At 33.4% G+C, this 19478-nt stretch overlaps 1 protein-coding gene across 1 annotated transcript; it reads right to left on the reverse strand.

Annotated features, from left to right (window-relative positions):
- Window positions 1-14805: 14805 nt before the first annotated feature.
- On the reverse strand, window positions 14806-19019 carry LOC106658899. Its single transcript, XM_014381055.1, has 4 exons — window positions 18846-19019; window positions 18752-18775; window positions 18513-18677; window positions 14806-14879 (listed from the first exon to the last, which is right to left on the reverse strand). The coding sequence occupies exons 1-4, from the start codon at window positions 19017-19019 to the stop codon at window positions 14871-14873; spliced, it is 372 nt and encodes a 123-aa protein (XP_014236541.1). The 3' UTR covers window positions 14806-14870.
- Between the last annotated feature and the right edge of the window lie 459 nt (window positions 19020-19478).

Here is a 19478-nt window from a genome sequence, read left to right on the forward strand (position 1 = left end):
CACTCACCAGATCTGGGATCATTTTACGATAACTCTCGATGCTGCAGCTTGTGGAGATAAGACTCGGGCCTCGATAATGAAAGTTTAGCAGAAACTACATGCTTAAATTCCAAAATGCTAGACGTAGGATGTAGTTGAATAAAAAGTTCGAACCATCGTCCGAATGAAACGAAAATATTCAAAAGATTCGAAGCTTCCCTTTTTTTCGAGAACATTTGCGAGGAAAAGAAAAGACTGCGCGTTTACGTATACGCATACATGTACGTGTACGTTCATACACCACTCGCAGATAAAGTAGTCGCTGCATGCGCGCGAGAAATCGCCCCAGCAATCGTCGAGAGAATTGAATTCCATCGCGTATACGCATAGGACGTCGGGGATCAAAGAGCTAGGCAGACGCGTATTTTAGCCGAAAATCCGATCCTCGAGTCATACGTCGTGTTTGGCGTGCACAGCTGTTTTCAGTCTCTACATTCTGCCTTTTTTCTTGGCCACAAAGGGGTTTGAGTACCATTTCAATTTCCTTCCAGAAGCATTTGTGTACACGTATGCAAAAAAAAGCGAAGAAGAGGATGAAAAAAATCCTGTTTTTAAATATGTGTTTATACAAAACATGCCGTTTGTTGCGCCGGCTGCACACGCGCATGCGGGCACGTACGCGCGGACTTACTTTATAGAGTCGCCAAAGCTATTTCCGTGTTACAAATGCATAAAGGCGGCTCATGTTGAAGAAATCGAAATACGTCGGAGCGAAAGATTGCCGTTTGCATTTTGACGATTTTTACCCTTTTATGTTTCAACTTTGACTGTAAAATTATTTTAAAAACGTGAAAATTTTCAATTATACATTCTCATCAACCACTAATGTAGTTGCACGCGAATAGCACATATTTTGTGTTGTGCAATACTAGAGAGAAAAAAGAGTCGTAGGGGGGAGAAAAAGGTAGTATAAAGTGAAAATGCGATTGCGAATGGTACGCGGACTGCATACTGAGAAATCAAATTGCGTCCGAATCTCGTGCTGTTTACATTTTTTTCTTGCAGATGCGGTAACTGGGACTGTTTTCGTTTCACCCCCGTCATGGCTGAATTTTCATGCCCTATACGTGCTTCGGAGTCTATCGGTTTGAGCGTGCACGCAACGGATACATTACTGAGACTATGCATACATTGTAATTTTCAAAAAGACCAACAGTGAAAAGTGAATAGAGAAATGTATATTTTTGAACTATAAAAATGAGGGAAAAAATTAGACAAGTGACTGACGGAAGTAAAGTACTTTGTTTTAATTAAAATTACGTTTTCATATGCATTATTTTTTTATTTTTTGGACGCATCTGTAAATATATATGCGAGCATTTTGCACAAGAAATGCAATTTTTTTAATGAACATTTAAAAATCCATTTCACTGAAAAACCATGCATTACGAAAAACCTTTGATAAAATACTTTAGATATTCAAAAATTCAACAAATAAAATTCTTCTTGCTACAACATCAAAAAAATGCATTGACGCAAAATTCGGATTTTTGAGAGAAGAAGTAGCATTATTAAGACGCTATGCCGGACTGGCTTTTATCAGGAGGTCCTCTGACACATTAAAAACTCACAACTTGCAATTTTTCAACGAATTGGAAGATTTTCTGACAAAAACGGCGTTTTGTAGTCACTGTAATAAGATCAGATCAATCTGTTAAAAGAATCTTCAATTACATATTTATGTTCTAGTCGATGATTAATCAGTGAATCGATATTTTGTAGTAATCGATTCTCAATAATCGATTTTTATGTAAACATAACAAATGAAGCAAGCAAACAATTCAAGATTTATCGTGGTTTTAGAATGTATCAATTAACATCAAAACTAGAGGTTTCCGATGATTTCTTCGAGCAAGATCGCTTGAAAACAAAAAATAGTCAAATTGTTTGTAAAAAAATAACTTGAAATCCATTTATTCATATTTTGATTGCTTCTCACCTTTCATTTTTGTATGCAGAAAAATAAGTTTATAATATGCAAATAATAATCGTTTATGAACAATGCTACACGCTGACTATGTTTATTCAATTAATGTATTTCATTTAATGAATTATTTATTTACATTAAAATTACAGATGCAGAAACTATTGTAACTGGTCGTTGGATTGTATTAGACTTTTTCAAGGACCAGAACATGGAAAAATTCGCATTTTTCATTGCACATCAACAAAGCGAAATTTCGTCATTCTGAGCGGATGTATACCAATAATGATTATAATATGTTAATTCTGTTCAATGAAATGTTATTAGTTAAAAAAATAGAAGGCGTACATTAATTAAAATTCAGAGATAACATTTTTTTTAAATCGGCCTATTTTAAAAATTTTAAATTTTATTTAAAAAAGCTAATAAAAAGATGATCTATGTCTTTGATAAGAAAGTGTCAAATTGACACTTCGCGGCGTAACAAGACACCATTATGAAGCGCGTGCCATCTGTAAATTTATCTCCCCTTAAGTTTACATTGCTTTAATACGATATATAAATCAAGTACAAAGATGTGTTACACGCATACTGCGGGTGTGTTTTTTCTCCTTTAAAGCTGAAGACGCGTTAAAAAACAGCAGATGCCTTCTCTCAAGAGTGTGGGCGGCCAGAGCGCGTGGCACACGACCGGAAAAAGAGTTTATAATAGCTATCCTCTGTACTTGGTCCATCAAAATAATAATACACGCAGCTGTTTTGCCATTCTCTTTTTTCTTTTTGGAGCTCTAAAAGGCTAAAACTTTTTCCATCTAGCCGCAAAAGTCACGAGATTATATTCTCGTGAAGAGAAATCGCAAAAGCAAATACAACCGCCATTTCGTGACGCGTAAAACATTCATGAAATAAATATGATTTTTAATAATATTTTGTAAATACTTGATATTTAAATGACTCCAATGTGTTTTAATCTGAAAAATCAGTAAGCAAGTCATTACTCCAGAGCTTGGTAAGACTGAAAGGAGTGAGGAAAGAGGAATATGCATAAGTCGTAAAAAATAATGAAAATAATTTAACATCCAAATCTATGGAGTGTTATATTTTGTGAAGGAAAAAACACTTTTATCCATGCGATTATTATGATAAATTGAATCAAAATAAGATCTCAAATTGATTATTCAACTCGACTAGAATATGATTGAAAGGTTATTGGTTCGCAGGCGTTCGTTGCTGTATGGATACGATCAATATAAGAGATAGAAAAATCGACCATTATTTAATTAACTTTGCGACACGTCTTTTATTGGCATCTCATTAATCATAGCTTCTTTTGAGAATGTTAATTGACGTATCAATAATTCAATTACGGGCGTTTCAAGAAGATTTCTGCTCAACTTAATTTAGCACTCTCGCTTACTCTACAATTGAGCCTCTCAAGGCAGAAGAAATATTTTCGACAATTTCTCATTGAAAAATAAGTGCATAAAATAAGAAGAAGCCGATATGGCCCTCCAGTAGCATATAACTGCAGATGATGTAAGGAAGCAACCACCTGCTGCAATTTGTTAAGAGAAAACATTTAAGGCTCGTCGGGTATAGCTATTATATGCGGCAGGACGTAACAAACAGTCGGCCTATTGTTTCGCGTTCAGAGACAGCTCGCCGGAACACACCACGTCGGCTTGGAATAAAGTCAACAGAAGACAAGGTGCGCTGAGAGCGTTTTCCGACCTCTGCCGTCAGATAAGCCTTAAAGTTTATAAATGAAATGGCATTTTAATGTTCGAGTATTTTTTTCCCATCTTATTATTTTGTGTTATATGAATAATTTCAAAATTAGCATTTATAGTTATTCAAGTGAAATGCTGTACCCAATTCGGTAAAAAATTCGCCCTTTTTTATTGATTATATTTCTATATCATGTCAGAATTCATTTATCAAAGATAGATCGCCAAACATTTTTTTTCAATATTAACTCGCTCAAACGCACGGATTTATAAGTTTCTTTAAACTCTCATTTTTAAAAAGCGTTGACAGTCGCTGCTAATGTTTTTAAACTAATTATGGTTATTGGTTACAATAAAATTTGGTGAAAATAAATAAAAATTTAAGATTGTATCTGTGACAGATTTACATGACTTAGTTGCTACGATTGCAAGTTGTCGGAGGGCGCATTTAACCATCTTTAAAATCAATGACTGGAACAAAAACAAAGATTGAAAATAAACCTTTAATTCTTGTAATAGTCATAATTAGAGTTTAACAGGTGCAAAAATAAGCAAATGTAGAAGGTAAAAAGATAAAAAAGAAAACGTGAATCTTCTGAAAGAATGTAAGTATAGGTGTTGAAGCTCGCGCACGCTTATGCACTGGGCACTTACACACATTAAACCCGCAGCAGAGCGTAAATTCTATTAAACTTTAAACGCCAGTTCTTTAAAATACGGGCGGGCTTTGTATAGGTGCAAGTTTGCTCATGTCCTTCCAAATGCATTTAAAAATCTCGCATTCATCCGAATTTCGATGGCACATGTACATTAGACCTTTATTAACTAATTTGCATGGAACTTTGCAGTTATACTTGCAAATATTTACTTGAATTTAAAAATGAATAGATATAACTCCCCGCTAGAAATGCTTAACTTTGTCGCGATTAAAGGCTCGTCGCTCGAGCTCACCACCGCGATAAGTGACAATTCGGCGAACGGCACGTGGATGCCTTAAAAACTTTAATCACGCTTAATGTGGAATAGCCCACATTGATTTAAAGAAGAAAACATTTACAAGAAATCAAAAAAATTCGTCTCGATATGGTCGAAATAAACAAAGAGCAGAAGAGGGAAGCATTTGAAAATTGGAAAATTTGGATGAAACGTTTTGTTGCGATAATTTTATTGCACATGAACAAAAAATTTACATTGTAACAAAATTGTAATAGAAAAAATTTTTGCCTGACATTAAAAGCGATCTGAACTTAAACTTATTCCTTATAACTAGGGTTTCTACATGGGCTGAATCTCAATGTAATGTCAGATTTAAGGAAATCATAACGTCTCATTCAAAATGACTTCCGCATTGGGGGTAACATTTTGGTATTTTTACAGTGAGTTAGAAATTGAGCAATTCGACAAAATCTTGTGCTGGTGGCCGCGCTAGAAGTTTTGACATGAAATAACAATAGTATATTATAGCTCTTCAGGGCATAAGTTCACATTTATGAAACGCTTTTCTGTGACGTAAGTCGCACTTTTTGGCACCGTGTCGTTCGCATGGTAGGCATCAGAAAGGGGGTATGAATGTGATCTTAGCTCAGTATAGATACTCGTGCCATTAGGGACACTTTTTGGTCAAGCTATTAGGACTTTCGCTGCGCTCGGGACCTAAACTATGTCGAGCCGAAAAGTATTACTCAAGGCATTTGTATCGTAAATTATTAATTATAACACAACAACCAAAAACTAGAGTCTATAAAGTACTGCAATTATTGTACTGAATGACATAAATTCATATCGTGCCCTTTTTCGTATCATAAGTTGCACGTGTGGACAATACGCTGTAACTATCGCCCTTAATGCATAGCGTTAAATAATATTATTAGAAATTATTAAGTTGAAAAAATCATCAAGTTGTAAAAAAAGTTGACAACTTTGATCTAATCGAAACTTAAATTCTATACAGTTTAAACTAGCACGTTTTAAATAAAATATATACAGCAAAAGATTCAAGTTTCGTAAGCGTGCAACATTCTGCGAGGTACCTCAAGTGCACATTTTCTCAGGACATTTTATATATGGAAAGTCGTAAAAAGCATCGCACTGAAACCTCGCGCAGACACACCCACAATGTGACAAAATTGTCTCTTCTCTCTTTCAGTCGTGCGGGCTGCAGGGTGCGAACCTGCACGTATGTCGGAAGTGTGATAAAAAAAGAAAGACGTGCAATGCAGTGCATACGCGCGCGTGCGAGAATCGAGTTACGAGACCAGAGAATTTTCGTGCGCGACCGAAAAGGAAAATGTGGAAACGGCGCCGCGAAAATAATGACGCCACGAGACTAGCGAACACAAAAAAAGAACTCCGCAAGGAGCGAGAAAGAAATATATATATACGTACGGTGCGCAAAGTTCGCTAGGAAGAAAGGAAGAACAGTAGCGCAGCAGAGAGGTAAAATGTATACGTGAGCGGGAATCCGGATAAAAGGAGAGCCTAGAGGAGAAAATCGGAAAATTTTCGAGAAGTCGTAGAAAAATATCGCTCGAACGTCTTAATTTAGAAACTGAAATTAAAAGTAAGTTAGTGAAATAAGGTGCAAAGCTTTTCGTGGATTGGTAAGGATTTTTTGTCCCCCGGTCATGTTCACAAAAGGCTTTAATAGCAATTAATAATCTCGAAAGTACAAACAATCGCATTTTCCGGCTAGAACACGAGCAAATGCTCGCTGCGTCGTTGCACGGATCTGCACACAGAAGCACGCGTCAGATGAGTTACCTAGAGTAAACAGCAGCGGCAGCAGCGGCTTGCACACACGCGGGTAGTAAGAGCATTACGGACGACATTGATCGAGCGAAAGGAGGGAAAAAAGAAAGAAACACGTTTGCCGTAATGGAGAAGAAAGGAAGCATTCTAAAGACATATATACGTAGTAGTAGGCGTGGGGCCCGCAACAAAGCAGCATCCACAAAAATCGACGGGGGCCTTTTATTCTTATCCTACTGTGCCGCGCTCCAAATTATGTCGCGCGCGCGCGTCCGTTGCGGCATGTCTCAGATGCACGGAACTCTAATGCTCTCTCTCTCTCTTTCTGTACACTATACCATCATGATAATTGGGCTTGGTCAGAAGAGCTGCTGTTTCTTTCTCGCTTGTGCAGTCTATATCGTTTCTGTGTATGTGTGTTTATGGAATTGACGTAGACTCGGAGCAGTAGTCGACACAGCAGATGGCCAATGTTCGTAACTCCGTTGTGTATCAACAACCTCGGCTTAAATCATCTACCCTTCCGATAAATGAGATGGTCGAAAAATTGATTGCAATGTAATGCTTATACGCACCGATACCTTCTTGCTTTCTTTTCTCTCTTCTTGGTACGTAGTTCTATTATTTCTTATTTGTTCAATTTCTCTAATTGCTCGAAATGTCGTTTCAACTCGATTAAAACAGTATAAGTCTAGAAAATACGAATTAATATGGTTTTTAAAAAAAGTACCGACTTAGATACGAAAAGTTTTTTGAAAATTATTTGGAACATTGCTTAAATGTTATATTCAATTTTGTAGAAATGGAAGGAAATCGTGCAAAATAGATGAATTCTATTTTTATAATTTATAAGTATAATTTATTCATCAAATATAAATTATATCGTAGTCTAATATAACTGTTTGAGTGTACGAAAACATGCTTTTGCCTTTTTTTTCATTAAATAATCGTTTGATTCACGATATGTTTGGATTGTAACGATCAAAGAGAGAAATTTTGTTTGAAATTAAAAGATTACCCACAAACGTTCCAAAATATTTACTCACAAAAGACTGCACCGGACAGTTTATTGGAGCACGTAAACTAAACTATAATAGTTAGATCGAAGAAGTAGATAATTCCTGGTCTTTGTATACAAGCATCTCTAATTTTATTGGCTTGTACAAAAAAAAATGCTTTTTGCTTCCAGCTATTGATACATGTATCGCATTAAAGAGGTTTAAAGAAAAAAGTTGAAGAAGGTGTAACAAATCGATCTATACAGAAAAAAACGATGACACACGAGTGGATTTTATAATTCAAGATTCTTTGTCATTAGTTGCGGAAAAAATATACAAATATAAAAAGTGAATCGCCCATAAAGAGATTTTAAATCCTTATTTCTGGTTGAAGATTTTCTTAAATATTCATTGCCCCTGCGAAATGATATTCGTCCACAAATTGGGAAAATATAATCCTACCACGTCGTAAAATACCATTTCACCCCGGTTCTGCGCTATTATGCATTGTAGTCGTATATATAATATACTTGTACACACACTGTATCTCGAGGGTTTAAGCCCAAATAGCTTAATATACCGACTCGCTTACGGTGGCTTTTATACGCTTGGATCATAATAATAGAATATCCTGGGAATCTCTTATTAGCTCTGCGGACACGATACTCTCTTCCAGCGCAGGAAAAAACAAAAATACGAGTCGTAGTCACACAAAATTTTCGTCTATTTTTTGAGTTATACCGGGTTGCAGTATTAAGGTATACTACTATAATGGGTCTAGTATACTTTACTTACAATGGATCTGTCCCCATTTTCGTTTTAGTCTGTACATGTGCTGAATCGATAATAACAACGAATACATAATACTTAAAAATTGAAAAAATTTTGTAATTTAACTAAACATTTTTAACCGAAATATATCTTTTTTAATTATCAATATTACCTTTTGATGTAAGAAATCACATATTAAAATCGAGCTAAAACTGTAACAGATATCTTAACTTTGGGTCAAATTTGAGATCCACACTGACAATTTATGATAGAAATATATATATATGGTGAGTACGTATCTATCTTAGAGCATACATTATAACACAATGCACTTGAGGAAAAAACATTCGTTTTTTATGGTTTTTTCTTGATCGTATATAAAGTTTATACTCTTAATTTCATTTTACACGGTAATAGTATTAGAAAATTGATAGTACGGCAAATAGCTGTACAACTTTTAACTTTATTCTCTTTGAACACAAAATAAGTAGTAAATGATTGCACTTTTGTTTGGACAAAATTGACTGTCAATGAATTTCATACAAGTCACGCATTATACACCTTTTAAATTTGACTTATGTTAACGGATTCATCTTTCATGAAAATATGCCAATTTTCAAGCTTTCCTCTTTTTTTATTCCTCGCGAATAAGAATATTTAATCATCAGTTCCTGAAACAAAAGGTAAACTCTAACGCAGGCGAAATGTACGTAAACGCTATCAGCCGCGTAACATAGCAGGTCAGACTTCAAAGAAAGCAGCAGCGGCATTGCGGAAGATTTATACAGGCGCAGTCGATACACATAAGCGGTCACTACAGCGTGTATGTGTTGTTTGCCGTCGCTGGCGTAAACATCGGTGGTCGATAAACTTCATCGAAACAGCAGCACGTGTCCATAGTGGTAGCTATGCAACCTCAAATCACAGCTCTGTGTGTATAAAGTTCCAAAGTGTCGAATTGCGAAAATTCACACGACTGTACGCAGGAACTACGCGCCACCACCTTCGTATGCGCAATCCGTGAAACTATCACGAGTTCCCTCGAAAGCTTCGATTTTCACTGCGCTCTTTCTTTTTTTGTACACCATCGTTTCATCAAACGTATCATTGTTCGTTCTTTATTTCTGTCTTCCAATGTGGATACACATAAAATGCACCGAAATTGAGAAATCTTTGCTTGGTGTTTTTCAAAGTTCGATGCAATGAAACTAAATATGAAAAAGCGCCGCAAAGAATTTTTCAATCATAAGTGAGGCAGTCACTGCTAAAATTGCAAAAAGGGTCGCTGCCTCGTCAATACACCGCTGCTACTGCTGTTTCTTGAATTAGCGATTCGTCGCTGCAGGTGCACGCGCACCTGCTACGATCATCCACTCGCATATGGGTAACGCGTGCACATAGATTACATACCCGAGTGATTCATGCAATCTTACAACTTACATATATTAATACGCTTACTTATTAATATCAGATGAGTGTACACAGAATCACATTTTTTCAATGTACTATAACTGTTAGTTGCTTTCAGTTATTTAGACGAGTCAACAAAATAATAAAATTGCCGTTCATAGAAGAATTTAAAGATCAGAAAGTATAGCAAAGCCTAATTTAAGTATGATAATCAAATATTTCTACATTTTTATTTTGTTTTTTTCCATATTTTAATAATAAGATTAAAAAACATTAAAAAATGTTTTCATTCGTATGTAATTTTTATATGTTTCTGGAAACTTTATTCAGTTTATAGTTTGCGCTATAACTAATTCAATAGATTCGATTGTCATTTTCAGATACGTAACAAGTTCATCATTGACAGCCAGTAATTTTATGAACCAATCTATATTTGTACACGTAAAATGATGATAGCTACGAATCTAAGATTGTAGAGGGCAGCTGTATGCAGTTACTTTTCGAAAACCTCTGATGGCTCCTGATAAGATCGGCGCCGGTTCGTGCACTTACCGACTTTCCGACGAATGTGGGTAATTCAGGTAGTTTTCAGCGGTGTATACCTTGACGGGTTTATCGATTTTAAACCGAATAGCAAAATTTTCACAGCTATAAGTATAGTATAAATTTTTTGACAAAGAATGAATCCTATTCTGTTTTTATTATCATTAAAAATTTTACCCTCAAAATGTACAAAAAGTCATTGCTTCATAAGAGTGCTTTGAAATAAGATTGAGACACTCTATTGATTGTAATTTAAGTTGTATTTCTTCGGTTAGTTATAATTAAATTTTTTTTAATAAAGAATCTGCTCTAGGCATAAATACGAGTTTAGTTGAATAGGCCCTTATTTGCAAACACTCCTTCTGGATAGTTCATTAAAATTAGTCTAGAGGTGTCCAAAGAAATTAACGATCAATAATAGTACTTTAAAACTGCCTAGGCTAAAAACCTCATGACTTTTGTAAGAGAGGATAGTAGTAGATTATAAAATAACGAACAGGAATTATAATAGTATGCTTGTTAAAAAGGGTTCTTATCTATTTCAGTTATTGATGAATGTTTTGATGTCGTAAAAATTAATTAGAACTTTACAGTACGTTATCCCAAAAACTCCACCTGTAAAATTTCTTACACTGCTACGCAGTCGTTTCGGTTACAGACACAAATGTTTTTCCCGTAGTCCTTTATATTTACATAAATGCCTGAAATGTTAATACGAAGGCTTAGTAGCTTATATCGTATTTTTCATTTTCTTATCTCAAGCAGTCGAAGATTGGTGGGACTACATGATTTTAATTCTATTGTCCCTAATTAAATGCCGTTTAAAAGGCGCACGTGAGCTACTAATGAATCGGCCCTGCTTTGGTAAATAAATTCAAGACCAATTTTACAACAGTAAAAAAACAGAACAAGACTATACGTGACCCGTGCATGAAAAAAATTGAAAGTTTTAAGATAAAACTAAAAAGGGGGCAGAGTTGATTCACTTTGCATAATGAATAGCTAATAATTACTTAAAATTAAAAACTAATTAAATTATTTCAAACTTGTGCATGAAATTAAATTATCGTTGTCAAAGTTAAATAATAACTACCCCAGCATGAGCTTTACATTATTTTTTATTATTCTGTAAGCTTAACTTATATTAATAATCGATTAATGCTTTATCCTCACTCGCTAACGCTCGTTCAGTATTTTAGACTTTTTTTTGAAAAATATTTGATTTCGATTTAAAAAAAATAATAGTACTATAATAGTACTATAGTATTATAGTACTATTACTATACTTACTAGGAATCGAAATTAGAAATTTTGGAAATTCAAGAATTTATTTTATCTTCACCGCGTAATACATAAGATTATTATTATCAATTCATTTTTATTCCATCATTGGCATAATAGAAATAAAAATGCTACACTAATGCGAGAGTCATAATTAATAAATGAAAGAAAAATTTTTCGACAAAAAGGAAGATAATTGCGTTTACAAATAATTGAATTCATTCTTTTTTTCAAGCATATGTCATAGTTCAACGCACATCTAGCACGTAAATTAACTAGGTAAATTTTTCAAGCAGATATAATATGTGTGTTTGAATAATTAATTGAATTCACGCAAAAATTTCAGATCATCACATATGAATTTGTTTTGATATTTATCTTTTGAATAACACATACAGTCAAAAAACACAGTCCGAGTGAAAGTCGCCTCGAGCATCAGGCTACTACAGTGGCGTCTCGTTACGATCGATCGGATATTCGGATAAGAGCTGAAGATATTTAAGAATGCTTTTAGACGAATTCAAAGCCCGTGTGTCCTTTTTTCGATCAGACTAATAGACACTCCGTGTTCGACTTGTTTCTTTTCAATGGTTTTCCCCTTTTTATCGTATGTATCGCCTGCGCTTCTATATTGCTTTAAATGTTTACATTTGCTTTTTTTAATTAGTTATATATGTTGAATGTCGGGCTTATTTTCATAAAAATTAAAAGTATTTGTAAATCTGCAGAGTCTAGATAAAATAAATTAACCTCTTATATTTTATTACAAAGCAGCAATGTCCTTTCTTACAATTTGCGAAAGACGAAAATTTGAATTTATAAGATATCAAAATGAACATTTATCTATAAATTATCATGACTCGCATCGTGTTAAACGAGCGATGGCCAAAATCAAAAACACCACTGTTGCAGTGATAAGAACAAATTCTTTCAGAAGCTCGCTGTGGGAACGTGGTATCAAAAACACGAATGAGAACCTGTGCTTCGAATTGATAAATGAAATTAACCTGCTTGTTTTTCTCACAGATAACGTAAACGATGCATACAATTTATTGTTTTGGGTTAAATAATGGATTTGTGTTTGATATACTATAATACATAATTTTTATATTTAATAAATTATTTCCTGTAATATCTTACATTAGAATCATTTTTCCTAATGGAAAGACCAAAATCAATTTCAGCTCCAAATCAAAAAAGGTTTATCGAATTTTAGAGAAGATTTTTTAATTTTTTTTAATTAAATTTTTTAAATTCCAAATTTTTCCATTTATCCTGCAGATACAATTATTTTCATGAGCTAACCACGTTTTTGTTTATCTGTAATGAACTGTTTAAACTACAGTACCTAGATGGTGTACACTTCTTCAGAGCATAAATGCTTATAGTCGCCACCTCAGGCAAAATCGGTCGGATTTCTCAAGGTTAGGATGGTAACCTTTGATGTTTCTGAGAAGCGCACATTACCTGGGTTGAACCTCAGACTGTTAGTTCTAAATATTACACAAGGATAAGAAAAACTTAATATGCTAGAAAACGCAGGAACGATAAAAAATGTAATACTTAAAGTATATAAGAAGAAGGCTGCTGGAAACGTCACTAACTCGGTGAAAAATTAATATTTTAGAAGTTTAAAAAGTTCAAAAGGAAAAAAAAGAAAAGGGAAGAAAAATCTTTTCCAACAATCTAATAGGATTTTTTTTATAAGCCCTTTATAGGCTCTTAAACGCCAATTAAAATATTTTTTCGAATTGGTGAGCCATAAATTAAAGCCGCAAATAAACTAAGATTCTAAAGAAAGATCGAGACCACTTTAAACATTCTCAACACAGAGCGGCTACGACAGTATAATGTAAGCCAGCGATGGCAAAGAAAGAAGTTGAAACGACAACACAGCGCATCACAGTTGGATCGTCCTCTCGGCGCGGTGTTATTTGAACGTATAAATTCAAGTATATACATATCCACGCGTACTGCGACGAAAAGGACGCGTGTATGGCCTCATATAAGGTAGAATAAGCGAGCGCGTGTCGTGCTTCTCGGCTGCAAGGCGCCACCCTGACGCCCTGCGTGTATACAGGCCACGACGTTTAATGGGCGTCGCAAGCGCGCGCAGAGAAGAGTGAGAATTCGAAATCAGATTTTATCACCGATAAGAAGTCAAGCTGAAAATAAAGGGTGTGAGTTTATACATACGCACATACACTCACTCCCCGTATGTGTGTATTTTTAAGGAAAAAAAAACATTACAGCCCAAATGTAAGATGCTGCTTCTTTTGCTTCTTTAGGTGGATCGGTATTTAGCTTATTCATTGCCAAAAGTTGCCAAAGTAGTTATTGTCGTGCCGCAAATATTTCTGAAGAATTATTTGAAGTTTGTTTTTCATTTTATTATTTTAAGTAACATTGAATTCAATTTTTTAAATATTAACTTATTTTAGAGAATAAAAAATTTAATATATTTTCAAAGTTAGTAAGCGATGCAATAATAATTTTGAAAAACTAAAAATAATAAATTATAAGGGCTCAGGGTGTAGCGGCTAAAAACAAAGGATCATCTGTTTCGCGTATTTCAGTTATTTGTGTTATAATTTCCTCTAGTCTCAAGCATGCTCTGACTTATTTAAACGTGTACAAATTATCGAAAGCCAAAAATGATCAAACTTCCAGCATCTTCGTGTTGTAGTAGAGGCTTCTACTTTTCACTGCCGCAAGTAATGGGGCGCTAGATATAATTAAAGAGAGTAAACAAGCTGAAAACGTGCCGAAATGTTTGTAGACCTTTTTGTCAAGACGGCCACCCGTAAATAAACTGTAACAATGTCCATTCGGGAATCAAAACTTTTGGAGCTGCATGACATTCATTTTAAGATTGGAGGCGGAGTTCTCAAATTTTTTCATTTTTGAGTTAAACGTACTAGAGGATTTTTTCACCGCTGCGTGTGTCATTTGACTTACAACTGCTATTTTTTATTTATTTGCTTCTTGTTGAGAATTTATTAATTAGATCAAGATTAATGTTAAATTATTAAAAAAAGGTACAAGTATTTGATTTAAAATCTGTAAGTGTCGACGAACAATAGAGTATTTCGATCGAATTGAAATTTTCTATAATTTAGCATATCTGCTTAAAATAGAGAAAAATTATTTTACGCATTAGATGATATATTAAGGTCAGCTGACCGATTACTAATCATCAAGCGAGTTCCAACCTTCTTCAATTATATATGACGCCCTTGAGACGACCGACAGTGCTAAATGATATCCTTCGGCTTCATTGATCTTCTTTGATGATTTTTTATACTGCACCATTTCGCTCTCAAGCGCCAGTTTTTACCCTGCAATAATCTTCTTTGCAGCTCGATGACTAGATAATTATTGGTTGCAGAAATTTGACTCAATTCCTGGATCCAATAATACAATGTAAAGTCAACAATACTGAAATGTATTTTATGCTACATCAAGTTCATTTGATAGTAGTACAAAAAAAATGTAGAATAGAATATCAATGTCGTCTTATTACTAGATAAAAGCTTCAGATTTTCATCGAATTATGAGAAATCTTTTATGATGACTGTCATATAAAGGTGTAAATTTATAAAGAGTATTTATTAGTCAGAATTTAAAGAAACTAACAAAGCACTGCTCAAGTATTTTCAACAATCGAGATGTTAACAGTATGAGTTAGTGAAAATTAGTCTGTGAAATTAAAAAAATTAATCCTCTCTTTTACGAACTTTTTCGCGAACTATACGATAAAAATATTAGATCTCAGTGAATGAAAAAGCTAAAATTTAAAAAATATATCTTTACTTAAGAGAGCAATAGCTGGTAGCGAAGCAATGGCTTTAAAGTAAAATCTGAATAAATATTCGACAATGCAAAGAAAATTACAGATACAAAGGTGTCGAAAAATATTATTTGTAAAAATTAATTAAGAAAAAAATTCAATAAATCTAGCTATATAGTAGATAAAAATAATTGGTAGTGATGGTATTTAGTAATTCTTAAAGACATCATATACATTGCTTTCTGTCACTTAACTGTTAATGAATTAGTAGTAAGATAACTAACTGATTATGAATCAGTAATATGTTTATATCCTACACAAAATTAAAGTATTTTTATTTAATTTTACAGAAAAAGTTATTTATAAAATTTTCGAGAAAATCGCTGTTTTTTTAGTTAACTTGCATTATTACAACAATTATTATACTTACACTATAGATGTGTATGAATAAAATAACTCTAAACTTTAATGAGTCATTAATGCAGTAACAATAATGTGATTGAAAAATATTTGGCTGGATTGAAATGTAATCGCTCAATTATTTGTCATAATAAATCAGAATTAATTAAAGTAGTTATCAGATCTTGGCAAGCCTCTCGATTTTCTCATTCACTCAAACTAGAAATCTATTTCTGACCGGTTATTGATTATCCTACTTATGTTAGTCCAGATTTTTGCCTGAATTGCTTTGTTACCAAGTCTCGAAGGCGGACCTTTTGCCATGCTAATTCACGCGATCAAAAATGACTATTTTTTGTCGCACGCTCGCGCCTTATAAGATGTCACCTCGGATTAATAAATCAACGCCTCGGAAGTGGAATGATAACTCGCATTTTATGTATCGGCCACCTAGTCGTGTTATTTTTCGTATTCTTTTTTTTTCGGGTCTTTCATTAGCAAGCAGGTACGATATTTTAATAACGCTGTGGCACTCAATCTTATCCACATACGTGCATTTTTATTAATCCTACTCGAATGAGCTACTAAGAATTTTAGACTTGATTCAATATCGCGCGAATTCGTATAACCTGTCAAAATAGCTGGAAAAAATGAATTTGCGTAGGAGTAATTGAATTAAAACTCAAATATTTTAATTTTTATCTGATACATCTCTTGTTTAAATATTTTGTGGCATAATTCCACTACAAAGTCAAAAATTAGACAACTATGTCGGTTTTCTCTTTCTATCTAAAAGAATAAAGTTTCAAAGTAAATAATCCTCTTTTATCCGTTTCATCTTTTAAAAAGTGCTAATATTTTCAATTATGTTCCGAACAATAGAATATATTTACTGAACTTATTGAAATGTTACTAAATTAATAAAATTGAACATCATTCCTTGCTCGCTAACGCTCACTCGTAAAATTGTATTAGAACTTTCAATGAAATTCTAAATACAAATTATAGAGAATAGGCCATTGGTTTTTAATAAATTTTAATTGTTTAATTAAATACACGTTTCTCTGATAATTCTGTTACGTTTTAAACCAACGTCCACTGGAATTTATCAGATTTTTGTACAATTCTTATAATCGCTACGTTTTTTATTCAAACAATTTTATTGTTTTCACGGTCATAAATATGAAGGTAGTTTGAAAAAATAAAATGAAACGTCAAAACGGTGTCTTTAATGCTCACAAAATAGTCGTCATTTAATCATCTACAATATATCGAGATTAAAAGCAAAGCATCAATTACCATAAAAATAATCATAAACATCTTGAATAATTTACGTATGAAACGAGTCTGGTAAGCAATATCAGCTCCTTTTTCAGAAGGATAGAGTCATCAACATTTACATAATTATAAGAGCTGCGTGTTGTCTGACTTTACGCGCATAATTATAATAACTCCATGGTGCGGCTTATCCCTTTGTCCAGGCTTTCGATATGTGTGGATACGTACGCGTTTATTTTCGCAGGTTTATTCCTTGCATGGTGCGATATTTCGATCAGGGTATTGGAAGAATTTGCAATCGTAAGCAATAAAAAGGTAAAAAAGAGAAAAGACCACCGTGACGAAGCTTGTAAATCAATTTATCGTTTTTCTTTCTCTTACTGATCGAACCACAGCTCAATACTTGCGCCAGGTAGGTAACAAGCCAAAATGGTTGAACTATCCTTCTGCGGTAGGTGCTTATTCCGACACGACTTTTTTCTCTTCCTCGAATTGATTTCACGTGAGATATGCTTTACTTTGCAAGCGCTTGCATGAACTGCTTGGACAGATGCAATATTCCCACAGAAATTATTTAAGGAAGATATAACGACGATTTGTATGTTTTAATCGATTTATCTGGGTACACATTTTTGGGTTTAGTTAATAAATATAATTATTTAACTGTAAAGAGATAATCCATGAATCCTAATTTTCTTTACATATCGGAAAATAATGGCGCGCTAAATAAAAAAAAAGCGAACCTTAAAGTGTTTAATTCTATTGTAAAATGTATACTATTAAGTATTGAAAAACTTTACGATACTAGTATCATTTTTTGAACTGTATGCCAACTTTTTGGAAAAACTAGTTTATTTTGTAGTAAATATTTGACTAACATATTATATTTATGTAAGCTAGCGGAATGTTTTTAATCTATTACACTTTCATAAAATAACAATTTAGCTATAGAGGTAAACTTTTTATAAGATTTGGACACCACTGTATTAAATCAGCCGTGAAAGCCTCTTTAAATTTTTTTCAAAAATCTACCATTATAGCGTCTTTGTCGAACGACAAAAAGAAGAGAACGTACAATGAAACTGGGAGAAGTAATCGTAAACTTGGAAACTCTTTGCTCTCAACGATGTTTCGTATTGTTAAAAATAAATTCAAAATTTGAATCTTTAGAAATATAAGGAGTAAAAATGTAAACAGTAAAATTATGTCGAGTAGAGATCATCGTGTCAAACACATGATAATCTCATTGCCGCCGAATGAATAGTGCTTATATTACTTAAAGCGAGCTTAGCTAGAAAAATGTATTGATGCAAATATTTTTGTCAAATTCGAAGGGATTAAAGCATGTAATACCCTATAATAGCGTCAAAAAACTTTTGAACAAAAATGAAAAGAATCAAGAAACTGCGAAAAAAGTATCTTTCACTCAAAATGTTGTTTTAGAAATCAAGCTATTAAGTTTTCTTATATTATCGAGAACATCTTTTTAAAAATTTTTTTAATTATTACGATTCTAAAATATAAAATTTGTATCAACGTGACTATGGAATAAAAAAACGGACGCAAATAAAATGATACCCAGACGAGCTTAAAAAAGTACTTACCACATTCACGAAGTCCTGAAATGTTACAGCATTGACGTGAAACTCTTTTGCTCTCGCGTACAAAAGGTCCAATTTATTGATAGGTATTTTTTTTTGCCATTCAGAACTTTTCAATGCCACTAGAAAATCTTCGATTGGAATTTCTCCAAAACCCTCAGGATCATACTGAAAATAAAAAATTTTTTGAAGTCATCAATTTATTACTTTAATTAATTGGATTTGAGAAAAACTATTATTACCTTATCGAAAAGTAATCTCCATTTCTGTAGAAAAAAACAATATTAATTTAAATACATTTTAATTTATGTGAGTGAATTAATAAGCAAAGTTTACATCGGTAAGAAGTTCTCGGCGCAGCTCAGACTCATCGATGTCGGACACAAGATCTGTATGGTCGGTAATGTACCCATCGCAGCTCACGCTGTTGGCTTCGCTAAGATCGTACTCAGTGAGCGTATCAATAGTACCACTAATGGTCAATATCGAGTCGCTACTTGCCATCAACATCATTTTTTATGGTCGCATTTAAGCATTCAAAAGAAGTTTCTGAACAAAAAAAATATAATGATAATATATTAATCATGATATGACAATTGTTCAAAGTTAAAAAATAATAAGAGTAAAAATTAAAATTTTCAATTATCAGTATTGGATTTTATTAAGAATACAAACTACGATAGCCCGTGATTTTTCCGTACCAATGTAATGCACCAATTTCACACGATACTTGAAACAAGAACACGTTTGATATCAACAAATACAGTAAGAAGTCAATATGAAATAGCTAAAGAACAAAAACCGTTTCATTTTTTTCCAAGTGCCACAAATGTAATCTTTTTAAGATTTGTTTATCATTAGATATATGTCTAAACACTGAAAATGTTGTAGTTTTATGAGCTTGCTTAACTTTACTAACTTTTCGAAAAGGGAAGAAGTGGAAAAATGATTTAATCAAAATTAAAAATC

Source organism: Trichogramma pretiosum, unplaced genomic scaffold (assembly GCF_000599845.2).
Source record: "Trichogramma pretiosum strain Unisexual culture from Peru unplaced genomic scaffold, Tpre_2.0 scaffold10, whole genome shotgun sequence".
Lineage (NCBI taxonomy): Eukaryota > Metazoa > Arthropoda > Insecta > Hymenoptera > Trichogrammatidae > Trichogramma > Trichogramma pretiosum.